At 33.9% G+C, this 24,439-nt stretch overlaps 4 protein-coding genes across 5 annotated transcripts; 2 read left to right on the forward strand and 2 right to left on the reverse strand.

Annotated features, from left to right (window-relative positions):
* Positions 1–17: 17 nt before the first annotated feature.
* On the reverse strand, positions 18–2,275 carry LOC106391684 (RING-H2 finger protein ATL5). The gene has a single exon (XM_013832384.3). It carries the CDS (start codon positions 1,883–1,885, stop codon positions 1,190–1,192), a length of 696 nt encoding a protein of 231 aa, XP_013687838.1. The 5' UTR covers positions 1,886–2,275; the 3' UTR covers positions 18–1,189.
* A 2,348-nt stretch (positions 2,276–4,623) lies between these two features.
* On the forward strand, positions 4,624–6,398 carry LOC106396058 (U1 small nuclear ribonucleoprotein A). Its single transcript, XM_013836354.3, has 5 exons — positions 4,624–4,820; positions 4,905–5,077; positions 5,481–5,574; positions 5,765–5,850; positions 5,941–6,398. The coding sequence occupies exons 1-5, from the start codon at positions 4,706–4,708 to the stop codon at positions 6,238–6,240; spliced, it is 768 nt and encodes a 255-aa protein (XP_013691808.1). The 5' UTR covers positions 4,624–4,705; the 3' UTR covers positions 6,241–6,398.
* Positions 6,399–9,954: 3,556 nt separating this feature from the next.
* LOC125585472 (blue-light photoreceptor PHR2) lies at positions 9,955–11,822 on the forward strand. Its single transcript, XM_048754584.1, has 4 exons — positions 9,955–11,022; positions 11,119–11,363; positions 11,437–11,502; positions 11,594–11,822. Exons 1-4 carry the CDS (start codon positions 10,060–10,062, stop codon positions 11,673–11,675), a joined length of 1,356 nt encoding a protein of 451 aa, XP_048610541.1. The 5' UTR covers positions 9,955–10,059; the 3' UTR covers positions 11,676–11,822.
* A 243-nt stretch (positions 11,823–12,065) lies between these two features.
* LOC106396056 (magnesium/proton exchanger) lies at positions 12,066–15,041 on the reverse strand. Of its 2 annotated transcripts, XM_048754583.1 has the most exons (10): positions 14,807–15,041; positions 14,644–14,714; positions 14,029–14,453; positions 13,777–13,952; positions 13,556–13,674; positions 13,289–13,455; positions 13,090–13,205; positions 12,778–12,994; positions 12,563–12,692; positions 12,066–12,482 (listed from the first exon to the last, which is right to left on the reverse strand). In XM_048754583.1, the coding sequence occupies exons 3-10, from the start codon at positions 14,417–14,419 to the stop codon at positions 12,185–12,187; spliced, it is 1,614 nt and encodes a 537-aa protein (XP_048610540.1). In that variant the 5' UTR covers positions 14,420–14,453; positions 14,644–14,714; positions 14,807–15,041; the 3' UTR covers positions 12,066–12,184. The 2 variants fall into 2 exon arrangements, with proteins under 2 accessions (XP_048610540.1, XP_048610539.1); XM_048754582.1 differs by lacking the exon at positions 14,644–14,714 and having other exon boundaries at positions 14,807–15,036.
* Between the last annotated feature and the right edge of the window lie 9,398 nt (positions 15,042–24,439).

Here is a 24,439-nt window from a genome sequence, read left to right on the forward strand (position 1 = left end):
AGAGCCAACACTAAATAAATAACAAATGAAATTTTCCATATATATTAATTGAGAAACATTACAACATTGTTTTGTACCCACATGTCAGCATAAAAGTGAAATTCAGAATTTTAAGAGAAATAAATTGGTCCACCTTAATTTATATTATACTTTTTATTAAACTAACTATTAAATTGATAAATAATGTACAAAATAATAATCTTGCATTTTCCTTAAATAAAAGCTAAGGAATTGTCTAATATGATTAATGTATATATGACAATTAACGATTATGAATAATAAATAATAAATATTATATAATAATTTTTGTATCTTAGTTTTTTGTTTAATTTTATATTATTAAAAGATATTAAAAAATCACATTAACTTATATTTTGAATTTGTAAAACGACTATAAATGACTAAAAATGTTAAATGTCTCACACTAAAATTTTGTAATAAATGATTTTTTTTTTGGTAATAACAAGATACAAACGATCATATATCGTATGAATATGAAATCTCATTTACTAGACATTCATATTATATATTAATATAGTTTAAAATTAAACTATATAACATAGAAAATATTTAAATATTATAATTTTTTAATTTGTATTGAAAAAAGTATTGAAACCTTAAGAGGGTTAGTTTTTAAGAGGGTTCTTAGGGTTAAAGATGCTCTTAATATTTTAATTTTGAAATTTGCATTAAAAGAATTGCACATTAAAAATTTTGTGTTTATCATATGAGTATGAATTCTCAATAATAAATATGTTTATTAAAATATATTATATATTATATCATTAAAATTTAGTTATATATCATATAAAATAAATAAAATGATTTTTTGATTTATTTACCAAAAAAATATCGTGAATAAATAAGATGTATTGTTTTGATTTATGTGCTTACTCTAATTTAATTATATACATAATACATAAATGGATACAAATAAATTATACTTAAAAAATATTTATAAATATATATAATTCATCTTGCGGCAGTTAAGGGGGTCTTAAGCTAGTTAATGTAAGTAAAAAGCTCTTCGCAGGCCACCAGCACCGAGGTGACGAAGTCGCGCTCTCGGGGTCCAGGAGTGACGGCCGCGTGGGCCCGTATTAGTGCCACGTGTTGAAATTTCATGCGGGTTTGGCAAAAAATACAACCATTTGAAGTTTCCTCTCTTGGCCCACAAGCCACATCCGGTTTAGATGCTCCATAGCCTTTTCAATGATAAAACCGGGTTAATAGAGCCTTCAAACTCTGTGGGAATCTCCACCGTGAGACCATCTAAATCGATAGGCTGTCTCTCACACGCCTCCATAGGAAACCTCAACGGCGAAGACGAAGAAGAGGAGGAAGAAGAACATCCAGTTTCTATGTCCTCGACCGGTTTAACCGGAGTGATTTGTTCGGTGGACATATTCTCGGGTTGAACCGGAGCTCTGCAAAGCGGGCAAGTGGAACTGGAACGGAACCAAGTATCGATGCAATCGACGTGAAAAGCGTGGCCACATTTCGGGAGGCAACGGCCGTGGTCTTCTTCCTCGAACTCAGACAAGCAAACGGAACACTCCTCCAGTGGCGATTGATGATGAGTCTCCGAGGAGTAAACGAAGATCGGAATCTTCTCGAGGATCGCTGGATCGAGAGGGGAGAGTGAGGAGGAGGAGATGGTTGAGGCGGAGAGAGCACGGAGGTGAGCACGAATCCGGCGGCGAATGCGACGGTTCTGACGGCGGAATAGCCATCTGGCGTAGCTGTGGAAGCAGATGATCATAATAAGGGCGACGGAGAGGATGATCACTGAGGATATCATGATTTTGCCACTAAGAGCGTGGCCTGGAGACGCATGGCTGATGCTCCCCCACATTGGCTTGCTGCTTTCTTCTGCGATTCCCATGGTTTCTATTTCTAGAAAGAGAGAGGAGAAAGACTACGAATATAAAAGGAAAGTGTTTAGACAGAGAGAGTATAGCTGCTTATTATGTGTTGTATGGGTTTTAGATCCCCTTATTTATATAGGCTACGGGAACAAAAAAATAAAAACCAAACTTTCAAATTGTTTTCTTTTTTTTGCTAAAAAATATAATTTTATGTTTTTATATACTTTTGATTCAAATAATTATGTGTGTGTGTTTTTGGTGTTTGACCAACTATCCCTTATGGGATTATGTATCATGTATAGTATAACACATTAATCAACAAACCTCTGGAAAATATCAACGGATGGTATAGTGTATTACACAATCAACATATAATTACTAGTAATCACAGCTGGAAATTGATGTGTCATAATTATTGTAAGTATTTGGAAACTAATTTCCTTTTGGGTCAATACAGAAAAGTGTCTGCCACTTTCCTCATAAATCATAATCAAAGAGTTAGTCATACGCCTAAAGAAAGTCTACAAGTTCTTGAACCCGCTTGTGACTACTCAGTCTATTGAAAATTACTTGAGCATTCATATATATACCAGTTTTCTTGCATTAAAGTAAATATACTAGATAGAAAGAATAAAGAACGTAAAAACACAAAGCCGTACCGAGAATCTCCATAACCAGAAATAAGCATCCATATATTATCACATATCATATTTAACTATTATGATGGTTTGTGTATCTCGTAATACCAGACAGCGACTATATCTACATGCAGTGTAAAATTTTATATGGCAAAAACAGGGGATGATATAACGCAATGCATGCCTGAATTATATATAGATATGAATTGGAAAAAAATCATAACTAAACTAACATACGCAGAGGAATATTGTCATTTAAGTGTGCTTGCTTAGATGCTAAGAGACTGTCTCAATCGTCGACCCTCCCTCCTCCTTTGCTTTGATGGATCTTGCACTTCTTTTCTTTGTTTTTACAAATGAATATTTATTTTCTTTTTTTTATATTTTCATCAAATGTAGCTTTTAATTCTTTAGCTTGAGTCATTTTCAGAATATGGCTTTAAGACCATTTTTACACATCAGAACCTAATAAGTGCTTTGTCGTGAAGAGGATATGATTTGGGTTTCCGTTGGAATTTTCTTTTCTGTTTTACAAATTGACAAAGACCTTAATGCTCCACGCCTTTTCCTGTCTTACTTCAAATAACACTGGTCTACAATATATATAACATAATTTGGCATTTGCGTCATTCAAATATAATATCACTAGCCTGGGATATTCTGATTTTCCCAAATATAACATGTATTTTAAATTAAAACTCAAACACAAAAGCTTATATTGCTTAATAATGTTTACTATATTTTCATCTTAATTTTAAACTGAACTGTTATATGATCAAATAATATTTCGCCCACATACAACATGGGTCTAATCCTAGAATTAGTTAAATGAATTTTGCTCGTCTCTTATTAGTTGCCTTCACCGTTTTTTCTTCTTTTTATTTCCTCCCCTTTTCTCACTCTTAATGTTGAACACCATTACAACTATTATAAATCTACAACAAGTTTGGTGAAAATGTTATTTTAATAAGTATTTTGATGTACACACAGCTGGTTTTGTATCCACTTGGTTGGCTCTTACGGCGGCCGTAGAAATAGCGAAACAATGGGTGTTCAGTTTTTGCCATGTCGAATTATTATTGTTTAACCAATCATAGAGAGAAAAGGTGATTATATGAGTATGATCATAAAGAGAATAAAATTCTCCATTGGTCAAAACATTCCCCAAGTTGGGATAGAGTTCTATGGGAATCTAGAAATCTATCAAAATATTATGTACCCATGTTCACCGTGATTGATAACTCTCTAAACAGAAGAATTCCATAATCTTGCACATTTTCAAGTGAACCATAACTCTTTGAAGTTTAAGAATATATGCAACTATCTTAGTGAGATAATTTTTTTAAATAGTGTAACTCTATAATATAAAAAAAAAATATATATAAAAATTCAAAAAAATCTTACTGAGATTATATCTCTTCTCATCCTTGTTTTTCAGGTTTTTTTTTGCTGCAATATATTTGTGATGTTGGTAACAAATCTAGATTGAAGTTATTGTCGAACCAAACAGGGTCTGAGAACATTTGTATTCCATTATCCTCCACATTTGTGTGTAGAGGCGTGCCTACAGTGTATTGAAAAAAGCACTCGCCTTAGCTCCCCGATTAATATGAACTTTTTAAGGCTCCAAAATTTAAAATAATTTTTAATCTAGTGGTTTAAACTTATTTTTTAAAAAACTCTTTCCACATAGTAGACTAACTAACTTTTTGAATTCATGTGTTTTTTTCCTATATGACATAATATTGCATAAACTTATTCTTTTACAGTGCTAAACATGTGTTGATTCAAGTCGGAAAGACCATGTCATTTCATATTCACTCCAAGGAAGCATAGCAGACACATCTTCATGCATGACTTGGACGATAACACAATTTTGCTTCTAATAGGGTCTTGTTATCCCATTTTGCTTACTCTAGCAAGTAGTAAGTGACACTTATTAGACGAAACCAAATCTGCTAGTGGTTACAAGCATGACGTAATGAAGTTAGGTAAGAAGCGGTAGGTAGTGGGGTGGGGGTAGGGTAGTACAAGGTCATGGCGATTTATTTAAAAGCTAACAAATGGGCCCATTAAAGAGAATGGTTGGGCTAATTAATGGGCTTAGAGCTTTACGAATACTTGTTTGTTGTTGGTGAAGACGTCTTGAAATCTCCCCAATTCTCAAATTTGGGCGGAGGGAGGGTTTAGAGAAGAAGAATGGAGATGATGATGCAGGAGGAGGCGGCAGCGGCAGCTAATAAAGCTGGATCGGAGGTGACTCCAAACCAGACGATTTACATCAATAATCTCAACGAAAAAGTTAAGCTCGATGGTAATATCTTCTTCTTCTTCTTCTTTTTTATATATAATTTGATAATTCTTCTTCTTACTACCAATCGGAACCGTAATTATACAGAGCTGAAGAAGTCGCTGAACACGGTGTTCTCGCGGTTCGGGAAGATAGTGGAGGTGTTGGCGTTTAAGACATTGAAGCACAAAGGACAAGCTTGGGTTGTGTTCGACAATCCCGAATCTGCTTCCAATGCTATTTCCGAGATGAATGGATACCGTTTCTACGACAAACCCATGGTACCCCTTCCTTTTGATTTGAACTTCCTTCCTTCATTACACTCACTTTGCTGATGAATCATTCAGATGCCTTTTGGCTGCTATTGCATTATTAGGGGGTTGATTTCAAGTCTCTGTTGGTGATTTTCTACTTGTAATGCAAGTCATATTAGTTATACAGTCGTTTGTGGTTGCTCGTAGGCTTATTGAAAAAAATTGATTTTTTTAGGTTGATGAATCTTTGAGATGCCTTTTGGCTCACTTTAGGAAGCTCTGTTGGTGATTTTGCTACTAGCTTTTTTTTTTTTTTTTTTTTTTGATTTATTGAAGAAAATTGGATTTTTAGGTTGTTTTGTTTAAGTTTGCTGAGATATTCTCTCATAGTCACTTTGATGTATCATATCAAATCTTCATTCTTTGGCAGAGAATACAGTTTGCAAAAACAAAATCAGATGTTATTGCCAAGGCCGATGGTACTTTTGTTCCTCGCGAGAAACGAAAGCGTCAGGAGGAGAAAGGTGCGTGAGACTTGTTACTCTCTTTTTCTTGCATTGCTTCCTTTACTCGCATTTGCTGCAACCGTTGTGCATGTTCATTCTGCATTGACTTATTAGTAGTCACATCAGCATCCTTCATCACTTTGGGATATCTTTGCTTCTCAAACCTTTATCAACAAAACAGTATGTTTTCGATGAATCTTTGTTGCAGGTGGTAAGAAAAAGAAAGAGCAGCACCATGATTCTACACGTATGGCCATGCCAGCATATCCTGGTGTCTATGGATCTGCACCTCCTGTGAGTCCTCTCTCTCTTATCTTCATATTCTCTTTCTCACTTTCACTATCGTTCTCTTTTAATCCTTCTCCTCTTAAATTTTACTCACAGCTTTCGCAAGTACCATACCCTGGTGGTGGTGGTGGTGTGAAAAGCAATCTTCCGGAGGCACCGGCACCCCCAAACAACATCCTCTTTGTCCAACACCTTCCTCACGACACCACTCCTGAGATTCTTCAGGCTCTCTTCGACAAGTACCATGGCTTCAAGGAGGTTAGGATGGTTGCAGCCAAGCCTGGTATTGCCTTTGTCGAGTTTGCTGATGAGATGCAGTCTACGGTTGCCATGCATGGACTTGAAGGTTTCACCATTCAGCAAACCCCTATGCGCATCACCTATGCTAAGAAATAAACACCATTCGGTGGTTGTAGTATTGTCTTTGTATCTCTGTCTATGCCACTTCTTTCTTCTGTTTTTTGTTGGAGATTTTTTTCCTTAGAATATATTACAATGATCTAACTTATAAAACTTTCATCCAGTTAAAGAACAGAGACAATTTGCCTTTTTAATGGGCTTTTATTGACCCAATTTATCTTTAGCTTAGCCCGTCTGTTTTGAGTAAACAACAAGCAATCAACATATGTGATGATGTGTTTATGAATTCTCGTAGTGTTGCACAAAAAAATGAATTATCGTAGTATTTATCGATCAAGAATAAGGAAAACAATAAGCAATCATTATTTGATGTTGGATTGGTCAAAGAAAAGTCTTTGTTGTGTAGCTGTTTTTCTTTGTTGCTGATGGCGTCAGCGGTTCTTAGCTAGGTCAACACTCCTGCGTCGTCAATAGAACTGAGTGAGTGAGTGAGCTCTCTCGAAACCCTTTTGAGATTTTTTTTTGACACTCCATATGCATTTAAGTTATTGAACAACAAAACTATGCATTCATTAGACAATGTCCCATATTAAATGGGAGTGAGCATTTATAGTAGGAAACACGAGTGTGATACGGACACGTAACCTTTAATGTGTTTTATAGATTTGGTGATGACTTCATTGTCAGACTCTCTGTCTCCTCTTTTTTTCTTTACAAGTAAAAAGATTTCTTTGCTGATTCATCTATTCTCTGGGTGACACCATCTAATTCGTGTATCGCACTCACTTCTTGCTGCTCTTCCATCTTGTTTTTCTTTTAATCATCGGCCAAAGCTTATGAGAGTACTCCATTTATTCCTAATAGGTAGGATGTGAAAAAGATTTTTGATGTTTTTTTTTGAAAAATAAAGATTTTTGATGTTTTAGTATTTAGGAGATTCTAGTATTTAAGATGTTTTTTTATATTCTAAGTAAACTTTAACTAAATCAGAAATTTTGTAATAAATTATATTTTATAGTTTATTTTGTAATTTATTAAGTAGATTTTATTTTAAAGTTTTAGTGATATTTTTAATATGTATGTCTTTACCTAAAACATTCTTTTACCTAAAACCTTTTATATTTTCAAACGGCGAAATTACGTACTAACACATGTAGATGCATGTGCAAGCACGGGAGTTCGTCATCTAATGTTATAGATCATGATTTTATAATACTACATGTTAGTATATGTAAGGAAAATCTTTATAATCACTATCTCTTCCCATCGTTCTAGTAGTTATCAACCAAAACTGCATGTACATGTTAATACTTTTTCACAATAGGTGAACTCTAAACATGTACATTTGATGTCACTATACTATATGTACAACTATTGGATAACTTTAAACATTCGCCGATTAGGCTCTTCAATTAATAATTTAATATAGGATTTTACCTAGCTTGTAACTTAGTAAGACCACAAATTACTTTACCTATCCAGAGTCTATGTTTACACAAGCGTCGAGGATTCAACAGTATATACATAGACCAAATACTATACACAATTAATATGAGAGGGAGGAATGATATCAACATAGGGACCTTACAAACTCATCATATTTTGAATGCGTTTCTTTAGTGTTAGAGAAAGTTAGGCCAACACGCAAAGCCCTACGTGCACTCTTTCATTATTCTTCTCTTCTTTTGCCCCCAACAGTCTTTGACGACCCACCTGCCCCTTTTTTGATCCTTCTCTCTCTCACACACACGTATGTTATTAATTCAAATGAGTCTCCTATTATACTTTGGCATTTGTCATCATGATATACAGAGAAAACTATGATAACATTTTATGTATGCAATATAAATGTTACAGAGAGAAAATTTATAATTTCATATTTGAATGTAAAAGCTTTAAAATATACTACTACAATAGCTTAAGAAAATGTAATGTAGGTTATCACTAAATAGATAATTATAGAATATCAAATGTATTTTGATGAATCCGTGATTAAAAGAAAACATTTGTATATATTTCGGGAGTAGTCGAATACTTGGATAGTAGGAACTTTAATTATATGTTTGGTCAATCTTAGTTAGTTTTTTTTTTGAATTTTTTTATTTTATTATAGTGTAGATGCTATAAGAATAGTAGAGAGGCATGCCTAAGATATTGCTTGTCAAAGTGTGACAGGCTGCATAGGATCCTGCAAACAACACTTCATATGGTACACCTACGGTTTATATAGAGTTTGTGAAATTAAGGACAGACAAGACCCACGTTTAATTTTTTTTTTAATGAAAATAAAAGCTTGTACACTAGCAAGTATTATAAGACAATTTATTTGTTTAGACCTAGTTTCTTTTTAGCGCTCTTCACTCTCTCACTTTTCTTCATCAGCCCTTCTTTTGCGTGAGGTGCCATCATAGCATGGCATGGTTCTTTTGCCTTACGTAAAACACAGTCACGCCAATATGCATTATACATTTTCGTGTATATATGTTCCATTAATGCGATCTTTGGGCCTATATATACAAAGCTTCCATAACCACACCTCCTCATATTACAAAACATCACATATCTTCTTGGAAATGCGGATGAGAACCTCCACGTTGGAGAAGCAGGGCACGTGCAAACCAACAAACACGAGATCTATCTCATGTAATTTGCACGTGCTCCCCTCCTCCAACATGAGCTCCTCACCATTGACATTGATGTATATCCTTCAACCTTTCTTTGACATATCCTCCAACATGATCGGGTTCAGAACAGCCAAGGCTCACGTTTTCTTTGTTGGTCTTTAACTCCTATTAATTATTTTTGTTACTAACCTATATGAAATAAATTTGATGGTTAGTAAATTTTCGTGTATATATATGGATGTGTAGTCATGTGTATGCGTCTTTGCGTTTGCTAAACTTAAACTATATTTGGCGGTAGTAAGAGTGGACTTGAGACTATATACAGATATTTATACTTTTCAGGAAAGTCTGTTTGCGAATGGTTCCAGTAATTAGGTTGGTTGATCTGCACAGTTTCGTGGTTAGTTTTTCTTTTGGGAATTAAGCACATGTATATTATGAGACTGATGTTGAAGTTTTTAGAATGTTCTGCTGCTAGTTGAAGAAAATGTTTCAGTAGTAGTGTGTACTGACTCCAACCTTTCTTAACATTTTAGTTGACGCATCAGTTTTTTTTTTGTTTGTTTGTAAATGATGAAATCATTTGTGCATAAGGATAATTAACTATTAGGAAGCTTTCAACTAGCTTAATATATATCTTCTTGTCTTTGGACACCAATAGTTTGAATTTATTTTGTATATTTTATGTGTGATTTCCTCTAGTGATACTATACAAGCAAAGAGAATGATATGGTATTAATATATCTTTGATATACGTGAAAGAAATGATCAATAACAGTGGAAATGTATAGCAAAGAGAGAAACTTTTACACCAAAAAACATTACATCATCCAAATTTCAATTCTCTTATTATTCAAGCTTTATCCTTGTAAAGTCAATGCTAGATTATTTATTTATAAAAATTGTTGTTTCAAAATAAAATAACATTTCAATGTAAATGTTCACACATGTAATGTAATAATTAAATAGATATATAATATTTTTTTGTAAATGTCAACAGAAAACCAACATCTCTATTAAAAAGAAACCTGATATACGTCTGGGCCTTTTCTTCTTTCACCTTGTAAACTTTGATACCCATTGGGCTTGAATACGACAGAAAAGAAGATAAAGGAAATGGTAATGAGACTAAACAGAAATGAAGAAAAAGAGGTAGAGAATCGACGATAGCTTATCGTCCTCACTCTACAGACACAGAGTCTTCTCTTCTCTTGTCTTCTAATCCCAAAAAATGGAATCGAAGGTGGTAGTAGACGCAGAAACGAAATCCACAGAAGAAGAAGAAGCACTCGCCATTGTCACTTCTCCTTCTCTACCAATCGCCTCGCTATCTCTCTCCTTCTCTCCCTTATCAACCACAACAACACAGTTTAGATTCTCACACCTCTTCGCTCATCATCCAAACAAGGTCAAGATCCCAACGCAGGCCTCTTACCTCACACACCTCTCCCTTTCCTCCCTTTCTCCTTCTCCTTCCCGAGTCTCCTCCTTCAAATCCACCTTCTCCGCTAACCCCTTCCACTCCCCTCTCTCCATCGTCCCGCGCCGCCCCGTCGACCCCTCCTCCGCCGCCGCCCTCCGCCGATCCGCCGTCGTCTGGTTCCGAAACGACCTCCGCGTCCACGACAATGAGTGTCTCAACTCCGCCAACGACGAGTGCCTCTCCCTTCTCCCCGTTTACTGCTTCGACCCTCGCGACTACGGCAAATCCTCCTCCGGCTTCGACAAGACTGGTCCCTTCCGCGCCCAGTTTCTCATCGAGTCCGTCTCCGAGCTCCGGAAGAATCTCGAGGCCAGAGGGTCGAACCTCGTCGTCAGGGTCGGGAAACCGGAAGCTGTTCTGGTGGAATTGGCTAAGGAGATCGGAGCAGACGCGATTTACGCTCACAGGGAAGTGTCTCACGACGAGGTTAAGGCGGAAGGGAAGATAGAGAGTGCTATGAAGGAGGAAGGCGTTGAAGTTAACTACTTTTGGGGAAGCACTCTCTATCACTTGGACGACTTGCCGTTCAAAGTTGAAGACTTGCCTTCGAACTACGGAGCGTTCAAGGATAAAGTTCAGAAGCTTGAGATTAGGAAGACGATCGCAGCTTTGGATCAGTTGAAAAGCTTGCCCTCTCGAGGAGATGTTCAGCTTGGCGATATTCCTTCTCTCTTGGACCTCGGCATCAACCCTAGTGCCAGAACCAGCCAGGTTTGTTGTGCTTTATTTGATTCCCCCTACTATGTGTTAGCATTTAGAAAAGGTGGAAACTTTGGGATCGATCGATGAACGTTTTGTTCTGTCTAGGAGGGGAAACCGACCATGGTTGGAGGAGAGACAGAGGCGTTGACTAGGCTAAAGAGCTTTGCAGCTGATTGTCAAGCTCGTTTGGCCAAGGGAGGCAATCAGAAAGGAGGGAATAACAGTGTGTTTGGTGCAAACTTCTCTTGCAAGATCTCTCCTTGGTTAGCCATGGGAAGCATCTCTCCTCGTTCCATGTTTGATGAGCTCAAGAAAACTATTTCTGCTTCAACCACCCCTTCAGCTCCAAGGTAAATGGTCGGTCTTTCAAGGTTGACATATTAAGGGTAGTTTTTACAAATACTTTGAAATGATTTTTATCAGGAACGGACCAGGAGATACGGGATTGAACTGGCTGATGTATGAGTTGCTATGGAGAGATTTCTTCAGGTGAGCGAGCTCCTGCTTTCTTTCAACTTATCAAACATATAGAATTTGTCTTTTGTCTGAATATATCCTTCTTTTGATAACTTGGGAACAGGTTTATAACGAAGAAGTACAGCTCGGCCAAGACGCAGGTGGAGGCTGGTCCTGCTACAGCCTGTACCGGCGCTCTTGCTTAAAACCTTCAAAATTATAACCCATATCTGGTCTATCCCATAGTTTTTGTGGTTGTGAATTTATCTGAGGCAGGACTTAACTGCTACATCTTTTGAAACCTGAGAATGTCCGGAGAATTGAATCATAAGCTCATTTTGTTTGCTTGATCATGTTGTCGCTTTCTAGTTCCAAAACATTTGTGATACGATTCGATCCGATCCGATCCATTGGTGTTATCACCAAGTGGAGAGGGCTAAGAATGTATTACTGATGCTATTGAAAGTAAAAGCACACGAAAATAATCAAAATTTGCAATCCTAACTACTACTATTTTTATTCTTAAAAACATGCGTTAATGGATCGTAGAAAAACCAGTCCATTAAATCTGACCAACCCTTCTGTATAGCCAGTAGTGATTCCAACCCAGTTCATTTTCAATATGCTTTAGGTTTGTAATACATGTTTAGCCAACTGCCATGCAAATTATTACAGGTAACTAGTTTCTCCTTGGCTTTTGATTGCTTCTACTTTTTTATATGATGCCTGAAACTTTCAAAGAAGAAAGAACAACGAAGACGACCCAAAGCAACATGAAATAAATAGAAGTAAGCCAAGCCCACAGCCTTGGACCTCCAAGCTCAGCTCCTATAATCAACCTTCTCAGCACAAGCACCACTATACATCCCACTGATGTTGCAAAGAATATCAGCAGAGAGAAGCTTAGCCCTTTCGCATTTTCTATGTATAGAGGCTCTCTGTATGCAAAGTAGTTGTACACTGTGTTTATCAACCACGGGACTCCTATCCCCACATATATGTTCACCGAGTTACTGCAAAACAAAAAAAATAAGATCATTGGAACATCTTTTTGATTAGTTTGAAATGGCTTTTGAGTTTTTTTCCTTTTAACCTGCAGGTGATGTTTGCTATGGCTGAATCTGCAGTGAGTTGTCGCTCTGCAGCAATTTTACTTGCTACTAAATCTGGCCATGAAGTTCCAGCTGCTAGTGCTGTGAATGCTATCACATATGGGTTTACACCTGCAAGAGTGTTACAATTGTTCAAAAGCTAATATCATATTGAATCTTTTGATGGAAGTTTTCAGAGCTTTATGTGTGTGTGTACCAGTGACACAGCTTATAAGGTCGGTAAATCTTGTGACAACAAAGGCTACTCCGCTGATGAAGAGAAGCGAGCAGATAAAAGCGATCCAACCGTGAGCAATGTTGCAAGGTGGCACAAATGCAAAAACAATTTTCCAAGGGGCAAGGACCAATTGCCAAAAGGATTTGGCTATTCGAAGGTAAATGCTATCAATTTTCTTGGATTCAGATGTTTCCAACTGTTTTGATTAGGGAATTGGAAGAGAAACAAGTTAAGACACTTGTGTTGATGATGATCTAAAACAAAAGCACACGGTAAGCTGAAGACTCTTACCGTGATTGCATCTACGAATTGCTGTTTCCAAATGTCAAAAACAGTAGCATTCTTGGCCATACGCTTACTCGTAGAAGATCCCACTGGAGTATCTGCCACTGTATGATATGTGATCCCTACAAAGGTGTTTGTTACAGGGAAATTTTAATATACAACAAGTCACAGAGATAACGTGGATTAGTAATTACGCTGAAGTTACCTGCATCATTGGTAGCTGAATGAATAGAGAAGATATCAACAATGTTTCTGTTTCCTGATTCAACAGCTCTCTGAGCAGCATCCGAATACACGTCATGAACATCATTGTCATCTTTTGATGTATCAATCTCCTCTGGAACCCACTCCTCTGGCCTATCACCTCTTGACCTTTTTTGATTATCATATACAACACACAAAGATTCAAATCATTAGCGGAAATCCATTTCGCAGAAACTAGTAGTACTATAGGCTGGAGAAGAAACCCCACATTGGTAAAGACAAGTAAGGCCAACGCTTGTCTTGCGCATACGCGTGAACTAGAAGTAAACCGTATTGCAGGACCGTTAATAATGCCTCCACAAGTGTAACTACATTTGGTGACCAGACCTATGTGACACATGAAAAGAAACAACATCTTAAGACCACGTTCATTGAGTATTAAACTTCAACAGAACATGTTTAGGCAGGTAGTTTCACAGTAAACACTACCTCAAGGATTATGTATAGCCAAATGTAAGCCCAAAAAGACCAAACCAGCTCGACTAGCCAAACACCTAAGTCAGATATCTTTTTGAGTTCTCCAGCCTTTGGCATCAGGACACAAACAGCGTGGATAGGGAAAAGATCAAAAGCAGCCGAGCCAACAAGTGTTCCAGGACCAAGACCTATACAAACAAAACAACAATGAGTCAAGACCTTTTCAAGACTTTTAGAGCTAAAAAGTCAAGTACAAGACGAGACCTCCAGCATAGCGCTCGCCCATGTTCCGAAAAGCATCGATAGTAGCCAAAGAAATCTGAGGAAAGCTAGTTCCAAACGCCAACAAACTGATGTCTGCGATGGTAAAGTTCCAAACTTTCTTGTAGGTGATGACTTGAGCTTTAGTAACGGGGTCAACTGAAACCACTTTACGGGAATGTTTCACGACGTTCTCCATAGATTTGAAGAACCTTGCGGTGATGGCTGACAAGCCGATAAAGCAGTAGGCGAGACCGAGAAAGTATAAGACAGCTCTGAGAGCATCAGATAGATTACTTTCTCCGGAGAAAAGAAAGTAGCTTTCGCATCTGACATGGCCAAGAACCTTAGAAGACTGCTGCAGCTCTTGAGTCTGGTTAAGAATCGAGGCCATTGTAGGATGATGATAACACTTGGGGAAAAGGAATCTGCCACATGCAAAGAGGCTTTTAACGATTATAATCCAATATAAAAGCGAAACAAACGGAGCATGCAAATAAAGAAGGTTTCTTTCCTGCCTCCAGAGAATCCGTAACACGAACTAAACAATATAAAAGGGATCCAATGACCAGAATAAAAAAATTGAAAATTAAAAAAAAAGAAGCTCTGGAATCTAACCTATAAAACAACAATTTGCATGTGTGTGAAATCAAAATCCAGATTTAGATTTTAGTGGCTTCTTAATTGCACTAAAACCTCACGAACAAACAAATCTCAGGCAAGTTAGAAGAGAGCATATAAGCAATGAAGAAGGTAAATCTGATGAAGCAGAGTAACTAACCACCACGTGTGGAAGAAACAGAAACAGATCAATGCGAACGTATCTCGGTGAACGGCGTTCACAATCCGCCGATCACGGAAGAAATTTTCCGAGAAGAGAAGCTGATTGGATTTGGCGGTGGCGACTTGCGAGCCATTTATATATATATTTGTGTAATCTAGGAAAGGCTTTCTAATCAACATCCCACCCCTGCATGACTCTTCATAATTGTTTCTCTGCACCGGATCTCTGTGGCCGACACATGGCGATAGATTATTGGATGTCTTCGTTGACTTCCTAAGATTTATCTTTATCGCCATAATTTTGGTAAGTTATAAGAATATGAGACCCTGCTAATAATATCTTTTTTATTAATTTTAAGAATAACATAATACTATATTTTCCTCTAAAATAGAAATCTCTATTATAGATGTGAAAATGTTCCAATGTATGCTTCTATAATAGAATTCCTCTATTTTAAAGGAAAATATAGAGGAAAATTACTTTTTGCCTCTATATTTAGAGGTAGAAATATCATATCTCTATATTTTTCCCTATAAATATAAAGATAGAAATATGGATGGGTTGGAGATGGTCTAATAATCTTTTTTATTAATTTTAAGAATAACATTATACTATAATATTTTTCATATGACAAATTAAATTTGTGCGAATAGATTAGTGAGTTTTATATCATCCTTCAAACATTTGCTTCCAACATAAAAAAATCTCACATGAGACCAAGAATTTTGAGAGTTATGCCTCCGAGCTAGTATACATCTGCTTTGAATTTTAGTTTCTTGGAAATATTTTTGTAAGTCTCGCTTGAAACCAAAACTAAAGTAAATTTGGGAATTACATCCCCAATATATAGTAAAATCAATAATTATTTGACGTGATAACAAATAGTTGGTCTGGTCTACACTTTGCTCTGGTTTTAGCTTTTTTAATATTAGCTTATGCGTGAGATTGACAGCAATCCACCTTCTTATTTATCACGTGTAAACTAGAAAGATCAAATATTGACATTGATACATTTGTTTACAAAAAAAAAAAAAAAAAAGAAGGAAAATCTGACACGAGGACGATAGTTTTGCAATTTATGCCCCGGAGCCACTACATATCTGCTTATATGTTCTGATGGTCATATATATACTCTATGATAGAAAAAAATATGGACATATATATATATATATATATATTATTTTTTTGTAAAGATATACATAGATATCCTTGGAATTTTGTCAGCCATACAACTTTTGCTTCAAGATTCACGTGAAACCAAAATTTTTTAATATTGGATCCATATCTGCTAATTAATATTCCTGGTTGTAACTTATGTATCATTGATTTTCTTATTGAGAAGAAAAGACCTGATATATATACGAACGCGTAAGCAAATAATAATTATCGAGGTAGCAAATAGTTGATGTATACTTCGCTTGTTTTAGCTATTTAATAGTAGTTGATGTGTGACATTCATGACACCTATTCCACCTTCTTGTTCATCACGTGTAATTCGTGGGAGTCCAATTGTCCAAAATATGGGTTCGTTGTCATTGTATCATAGTATTATGTTCAGGCCTGATTATGTTACTACGTGCTATATCATCCAACGCACGTCATAATTATAGATTTTCATTTTATTTTATTTTTTTGTACATAGATTTTCATTTTATTGGGATATCATTTTGATGCTAAACGCGCAGTGTAATTGGATTCAGTCGCTAACGTCTTGTTGCGGTCAAACCAATTTTGATAATAAGCTTATACGTCACAGCGCCGTTAAAAACCACATTTTGCTTCAATTCTCTTTTATTTTACCAAATTTGAAATCTCTCTTGGGATGACTGAATCAGCCGATAAGATATATACAAAAAAAATGAACTCTTTGTTATAAGCAGAAGACGCTTCTGGTATTATCAATCCTCATCATAACGAGCCTTGTGTAGGTCCGAATTGATCATTGTTTCTTCCTTGTCGTTTAACTTGTTTTCTGTTTTGATGTTGTAACTATCAATAAAGATTCACAGATGAAAATAAAAAGTAGAAGACAACAAATTTAGTTATCCGAAAAGTACAAATATCTCAAAGACAAATACAAACCCACGAGGAGGAATAACGACGGAGCACATGAGTGGAAAAGCGTCTTTAAAACTATACTATATATCACATCATTATATTGGGAAATGGGAATGCATACGTATGCGAGAGACGCATCCTTATATGGACCCGGTAAACACTATCTAAAACAATCATATAGCAAACATATATAAAACCAACTGAATCTTTCCGAGTAGCCATTACTTATTGAAGATTCATTCATTGATATGCAAAGCTTTCTAGATAACCGTTAATTTCTTATCGGTAGATCTAAATATATCGATGGGAACAACTAATTAAGGAGCCATATATATATATATTGTGACTTGAGAGTTCTATGTTGAACTCTATTGAGAGTAAATCAATAAACTGATAAGGGGAACTCCTTGTTAATATCCAACCTACAAACACACTAAACTGTTAGGCTAAATACTTTACGATGACAAAAATGAACTTTTGAGATATGCGAGAGATTACTAACATATCAAGACTATTAACATATCAAGACCACACTAAAATGGAAAAGGAGAAAGAGAAAACATACTGAAGCCTATGATCATCTACATTTGTATTAATGTATATTAAACTCTCATTCGTGGTACATGGGCATCGTTTTATTTTTTTGTCAATTAATTTACTAAAACTTCATAACGGTCCCTAAATTGTTTGACTAACCACTATAAAATCGTTATTTGCTAGAGAAACGGAGACAACAAAAGTTTGAAACCTCTTTGAACTTCATCATATGTTGGTGAAGGATGCAACTATGCATTAAAACAGTATTTTCATATTTTTGATCTTTTCTCAAAATCTATGGGTTAACCCCTACGAAAATATTGAATTTTCGGTAAATGCTCTATATACTGAAGCCTATGATCTTTACTGTTGTTTTAAAATTTCTAAACACATTCTACATTTGTATTAATGTATATTAAACTCTCCTTCGTGGTACATGGGCATCGTTTTAATTTTTTTGTCAATTAATTTACTAAAACTTCATAACGGTCCCTAAATTGGTGGACTAACCACTATAAAATTGTTATTTGCTAGAGAAAGGGAGACAAAAACTTCATCATATGTTGGTGAAGGATGCAAATATGCATTAAAACAATATTTTCATATTTTTTAATTTTTCTCAAAATCTATGGGTTAACCCGAAAATATTGAGTTTTCGGTAAATGCTCTATATACTGAAGCCTATGATCTTTAGTGTTGTTTTAAAATTTCTAAACACATTCTACATTTGTATTAATGTATATCAAACTCTCATTCATGGTAAATGGACATTTTTTTATTTTTTTGTCAATTAATTTATTAAAATTTCATAACAGTCCCTAAATTGGTGGACTAACCACTATAAAATCGTTATTTGCTAGAGAAAGAGAGACAACAAAAGTTCCAAACCTCTTTCAACTTCATCATATGTTGGTGAGGGATGTAACTATACAATAAAACATTATTTTCATATTTTTGAATTTTTCTCAAAATCTATGGGTTAACCCCTACGAAAATATTGAATTTTCGGTAAATGCTCTATATACTGAAGCCTATGATCTTTAGTGTTCTTTAAAAATTATTAAACACATTCTAATTTTGTATTAATGTATATCAATCTCTCATTCATGTTACATGGGAATCGTTTTATTTTTTTTGTCAATTAATTTACTAAAACTTCATAACATTCCCTAAATTGGGGGACTAACCACTATAAAATCGTTATTTGCTTGAGAAACGGACACAACAAAATTCCAAACCTCTTTGAACTTCATAATACGTTGGTGAAGGATGCAACAATGCTTTAAAACAGTATTTTCATATTTTTGAATTTTTCTCAAAATTTATGGGTTAACCCCTACGAAAATATTGAATTTTCGGTAAATGCTCTATATACTGAAGCCTATGATCTTTAATGTTGTTTTAAAATTTCTAAACACATTCTATATTTGTATTAATGTATATGAAACTTTCATTCATGGTACATGGGCATCGTTTTATTTTTTTGTCAATTAATTACTAAAACTTCATAACAGTCCATAAATTGGTGGATTAACCACTATAAAATCGTTATTTGCTAGAGAAACGGACACAACAAAAATTCCAAACCTCTTTGAACTTCATAATATGTTGGTGAAGGATGCAACTATGCATTAAAACAGTATTTCTTAGAATCTACGGGTTAACCCCCTACGAAAATATTGAATTTTCGATAAATGCCCTATATACTGAAGCCTATGATCTTTAGTGTTGTTTTAAAATTTCTAAATACATTCTAAATTTTTATTAATGTATATTAAACTCTCTTTCATGGTACATGGGCATCGTTTCAATTTTTTTTGTCAATTAATTTACTAAAACTTCATAACAGTCCCTAAATTGGTGGACTACTCACTATAAAATCAGTATTTGCTAGAGAAACGGACACAACAAAAATTCCAAACCTATTTGAACTTCATCGTATGTTGGTGAAGGATGCAACTATGCATTAAAATAGTATTTTTATATTTTTGAATTTTTTTCAAAATCTATGGGTTAACCCCTACAAAAATATTGAATTTTCGGTAAATGTTCTATATACTGAAGCCTTGATCTTTAGTGTTGTTTTAAAATTTCTAAACACATTGTAATTTTGTATTAATTTATATTAAACTCTATTTCATGGTACATGGGCATCGTTTTAATTTTTTATCAATTAATTTACTAAAACTTCATAACGGTCCCTAAATTGGTGGACTAACCACTATAAAATCGTTATTTGCTAGAGAAACGGACACAACAAAAATTACAAACCTCTTTGAACTTCATAATATGTTGGTGAAGGATGCAACTATGCATTAAAACAGTATTTTCATATTTTTGAATTTTTCTCAAAATCTATGGGTTAACCCCCTACGAAAATATTGAATTTTCGGTAAATGCTCTATATACTGAAGCCTATGATCTTTAGTGTTGTTTTAAAATTTCTAAACACATTCTATATTTGTATTAATGTATATGAAACTTTCATTCATGGTACATGGGCATCGTTTTAATTTTTTGTCAATTAATTTACTAAAACTTCATAACGGTCCCTAAATTGGTGGACTAACCACTATAAAATCGTTATTTGCTAGAGAAACGGACACAACAAAAATTTCAAACCTCTTTGAACTTCATAATATGTTGGTGAAGGATGCAACTATGCATTAAAACTGTATTTTCATATTTTTGAATTTTTTTCAAAATCTATGGGTTAACCCTTACGAAAAATTAAATTTTCGGTAAATGCTCTATATATTGAAGCCTATGATCTTTAGTGTTGTTTTAAAATTTCAAAACACATTCTACATTTGTATTAATGTATATTAAATTCTCATTCATTGTACATGGACATCGTTTTAATTTTTTGTCAATTAATTTAGTAAAACTTCATAACATTCCCTAAATTGGGGGACTAACCACTATAAAATCGTTATTTGCTAGAGAAACGGACACAACAAAATTCCAAACCTCTTTGAACTTCATAATATGTTGGTGAAGGATGCAACTATGCATTAAAACAGTATTTTCATATTTTTGAATTTTTCTCAAAATTTATTGGTTAACCCCTACGAAAATATTGAATTTTCGGTAAATGCTCTATATACTGAAGCCTATGATCTTTAGTGTTGTTTTAAAATTTCTAAACACATTCTATATTTGTATTAATGTATATGAAACTTTCATTCATGGTACATGGGCATCGTTTTATTATTTTGTCAATTAATTACTAAAACTTCATAACAGTCCATAAATTGGTGGATTAACCACTATAAAATCGTTATTTGCTAGAGAAACGGACACAACAAAAATTCCAAACCTCTTTGAACTTCATAATATGTTGGTGAAGGATGCAACTATGCATTAAAACAGTATTTTCATATTTTTGAATTTTTCTCAGAATCTACGGGTTAACCCCCCTACGAAAATATTGAATTTTCGGTAAATGCTCTATATACTTGAAGCCTATGATCTTTAGTGTTGTTTTAAAATTTATAAACACATTCTAAATTTTTATTAATGTATATTAAACTCTCTTTCATGGTACATTGGCATCGTTTCAATTTTTTTGTCAATTAATTTACTAAAACTTCATAACAGTCCCTAAATTGGTGGACTACTCACTATAAAATCAGTATTTGCTAGAGAAACGGACACAACAAAAATTCCAAACCTATTTGAACTTCATCGTATGTTGGTGAAGGATGCAACTATGCATTAAAATAGTATTTTCAAATTTTTGAATTTTTCTCAAAATCTATGGGTTAACCCCTACAAAAATATTGAATTTTCGGTAAATATTCTATATACTGAAGCCTAAGATCTTTAGTGTTGTTTTAAAATTTCTAAACACATTGTAATTTTGTATTAATTTATATTAAACTCTATTTCATGGTACATGGGCATCGTTTTAATTTTTTCTCAATTAATTTACTAAAACTTCATAACGGTCCCTAAATTGGTGGACTAACCACTATAAAATCGTTATTTGCTAGAGAAACGGACACAACAAAAATTCCAAACCTCTTTGAACTTCATAATATGTTGGTGAAGGATGCAACTATGCATTAAAACTGTATTTTCATATTTTTGAAATTTTCTCAAAATCTATGGGTTAACCCCTACGAAAATATTGAATTTTCGGTAAATGCTCTATATACTGAAGCCTATGATCTTTAGTGTTGTTTTAAAATTTCTAAACACATTCTATATTTGTATTAATGTATATGAAACTTTCATTCATGGTACATGGGCATCGTTTTATTTTTTTGTCAATTAATTTAGTAAAACTTCATAACAGTCCATAAATTGGTGGACTAACCACTATAAAATCGTTATTTGCTAGAGAAAGGGAGACAAAAAAAGTTCAAAACCTCTTTGAACTTCATCATATGTTGGTGAAGGATGCAAATATGCATTACAACAATATTTTCATATTTTTGAATTTTTCTCAAAATCTATGGGTTAACCCCTACGAAAAATTAAATTTTCGGTAAATGCTCTATATACTGAAGCCTATGATCTTTAGTGTTGTTTTAAAATTTCTAAACACATTCTACATTTGTATTAATGTATATTAAATTCTCATTCATTGTACATGGGCATCGTTTTAATTTTTTGTCAATTAATTTAGTAAAACTTCATAACAGTCCCTAAATTGGTGGACTAACCACTATAAAATCGTTATTTGCTAGAGAAACGGACACAACAAAATTCCAAACCTCTTTGAACTTCATAATATGTTGGTGAAGGATGCAACTATGCATTAAAACAGTATTTTCATATTTTTGAATTTTTCTCAAAATTTATGGGTTAAACCCTACGAAAATATTGAATTTTCGGTAAATGCTCTATATACTGAAGCCTATGATCTTTAGTGTTGTTTTAAAATTTCTAAACACATTCTATATTTGTATTAATGTATATTAAACTTTCATTCATGGTACATGGGCATCGTTTTATTATTTTGTCAATTAATTACTAAAACTTCATAACTGTCCATAAATTGGTGGATTAACCACTATAAAATCGTTATTTGCTAGAGAAACGGAGACAACAAAAATTCCAAACCTCTTTGAACTTCATCATATGTTGGTGAAGGATGCAACTATGCATTAAAACAGTATTTTCATATTTTTGATTTTTTCTCAAAATCTATGGGTTAACCCCTACGAAAATATTGAATTTTCGGTAAATGCTCTATATACTTGAAGCCTATGATCTTTAGTGTTGTTTTAAAATTTCTAAACACATTCTAAATTTTTATTAATGTATATTAAACTCTCTTTCATGGTACATGGGCATCGTTTCAATTTTTTTGTCAATTAATTTACTAAAACTTCATAACAGTCCCTAAATTGGTGGACTACTCACTATAAAATCAGTATTTGCTAGAGAAACGGACACAACAAAAATTCCAAACCTATTTGAACTTCATCGTATGTTGGTGAAGGATGCAACTATGCATTAAAATAGTATTTTCATATTTTTGAATTTTTCTCAAAATCTATGGGTTTAACCCCTACAAAAATATTGAATTTTCGGTAAATGTTCTATATACTGAAGCCTAAGATCTTTAGTGTTGTTTTAAAATTTCTAAACACATTTTAATTTTGTATTAATTTATATTAAACTCTATTTCATGGTACATGGGCATCGTTTTAATTTTTTGTCAATTAATTTACTAAAACTTCATAACGGTCCCTAAATTGGTGGACTAACCACTATAAAATCGTTATTTGCTAGAGAAACGGACACAACAAAATTTCAAACCTCTTTGAACTTCATAATATGTTGGTGAAGGATGCAACTATGCATTAAAACAGTATTTTCATATTTTTGAATTTTTCTCAAAATCTATGGGTTAACCCCCCTACGAAAATATTGAATTTTCGGTAAATGCTCTATATACTGAAGCCTATGATCTTTAATGTTGTTTTAAAATTTCTAAACACATTCTATATTTGTATTAATGTATATGAAACTTTCATTCATGGTACATGGGCATCGTTTTATTTTTTGTCAATTAATTACTAAAACTTCATAACAGTCCATAAATTGGTGGACTAACCACTATAAAATCGTTATTTGCTAGAGAAAGGGAGACAACAAAAGTTCAAAACCTCTTTGAACTTCATCATATGTTGGTGAAGGATGCAAATATGCATTACAACAATATTTTCATATTTTTGAATTTTTCTCAAAATCTATGAGTTAACCCTTACGAAAAAATTAAATTTTCGGTAAATGCTCTATATATTGAAGCCTATGATCTTTAGTGTTGTTTTAAAATTTCAAAACACATTCTACATTTGTATCAATGTATATTAAATTCTCATTCATTGTACATGGACATCGTTTTAATTTTTTGTCAATTAATTTAGTAAAACTTCATAACAGTCCCTAATTGATGGACCAACCACTATAAAATCGTTATTTGCTAGAGAAGGGGAGACAACAAAAGTTCCAAACCTCTTTGAACTTCATCATATGTTGGTGAAGGATTCAACTATGCATTAAAACATTATTTTCATATTTTTGAATTTTTCTCAAAATCTATGGGTCAATCATATATTAATTCCTAACTATGCAAAATATTGAAAATATTAAAGTTTCGGTAAATGCTCTATATATTGAAGCCTATGATCTTTAGTGTTGTTTTAAAATTTCAAAACACATTCTACATTTGTATTAATTTATATTAAACTCTATTTCATGGTACATGGGCATCGTTTTAATTTTTTGTCAATTAATTTACTAAAACTTCATAACGGTCCCTAAATTGGTGGACTAACCACTATAAAATCGTTATTTGCTAGAGAAACGGACACAACAAAAATTCCAAACCTCTTTGAACTTCATAATATGTTAGTGAAGGATGCAACTATGCATTAAAACAGTATTTTCATATTTTTGATTTTTTCTCAGAATCTACGGGTTAACCCCCCTACGAAAATATTGAATTTTCGGTAAATGCTCTATATACTTGAAGCCTATGATCTTTAGTGTTGTTTTAAAATTTCTAAACACATTCTA

This window comes from Brassica napus, chromosome C4, assembly GCF_020379485.1.
Source record: "Brassica napus cultivar Da-Ae chromosome C4, Da-Ae, whole genome shotgun sequence".
NCBI classification, from domain to species: Eukaryota; Viridiplantae; Streptophyta; class Magnoliopsida; order Brassicales; family Brassicaceae; genus Brassica; species Brassica napus.

Bases quoted from the DNA above. Each gene is read 5' to 3' on its own strand.
- LOC125585472 (XM_048754584.1), top strand. From the start codon at position 10,060: ATGGAATCGAAGGTGGTAGTAGACGCAGAAACGAAATCCACAGAAGAA. The intron at 11,023-11,118 runs GTTTGTTGTGCT...TGTTCTGTCTAG, and splicing joins CTAGTGCCAGAACCAGCCAG to GAGGGGAAACCGACCATGGT. The intron at 11,503-11,593 runs GTGAGCGAGCTC...ACTTGGGAACAG, and splicing joins CTATGGAGAGATTTCTTCAG to GTTTATAACGAAGAAGTACA.
- LOC106396058 (XM_013836354.3), top strand. From the start codon at position 4,706: ATGGAGATGATGATGCAGGAGGAGGCGGCAGCGGCAGCTAATAAAGCT. The intron at 4,821-4,904 runs GTAATATCTTCT...GTAATTATACAG, and splicing joins CGAAAAAGTTAAGCTCGATG to AGCTGAAGAAGTCGCTGAAC. The intron at 5,575-5,764 runs GTGCGTGAGACT...TCTTTGTTGCAG, and splicing joins AAAGCGTCAGGAGGAGAAAG to GTGGTAAGAAAAAGAAAGAG.
- LOC106396056 (XM_048754583.1), bottom strand. From the start codon at position 14,419: ATGGCCTCGATTCTTAACCAGACTCAAGAGCTGCAGCAGTCTTCTAAG. The intron at 13,675-13,776 runs GTAGTGTTTACT...TGTGTCACATAG, and splicing joins GGCTATACATAATCCTTGAG to GTCTGGTCACCAAATGTAGT. The intron at 13,456-13,555 runs GTGGGGTTTCTT...TAATCAAAAAAG, and splicing joins CCTTACTTGTCTTTACCAAT to GTCAAGAGGTGATAGGCCAG.
- LOC106391684 (XM_013832384.3), bottom strand. From the start codon at position 1,885: ATGGGAATCGCAGAAGAAAGCAGCAAGCCAATGTGGGGGAGCATCAGC.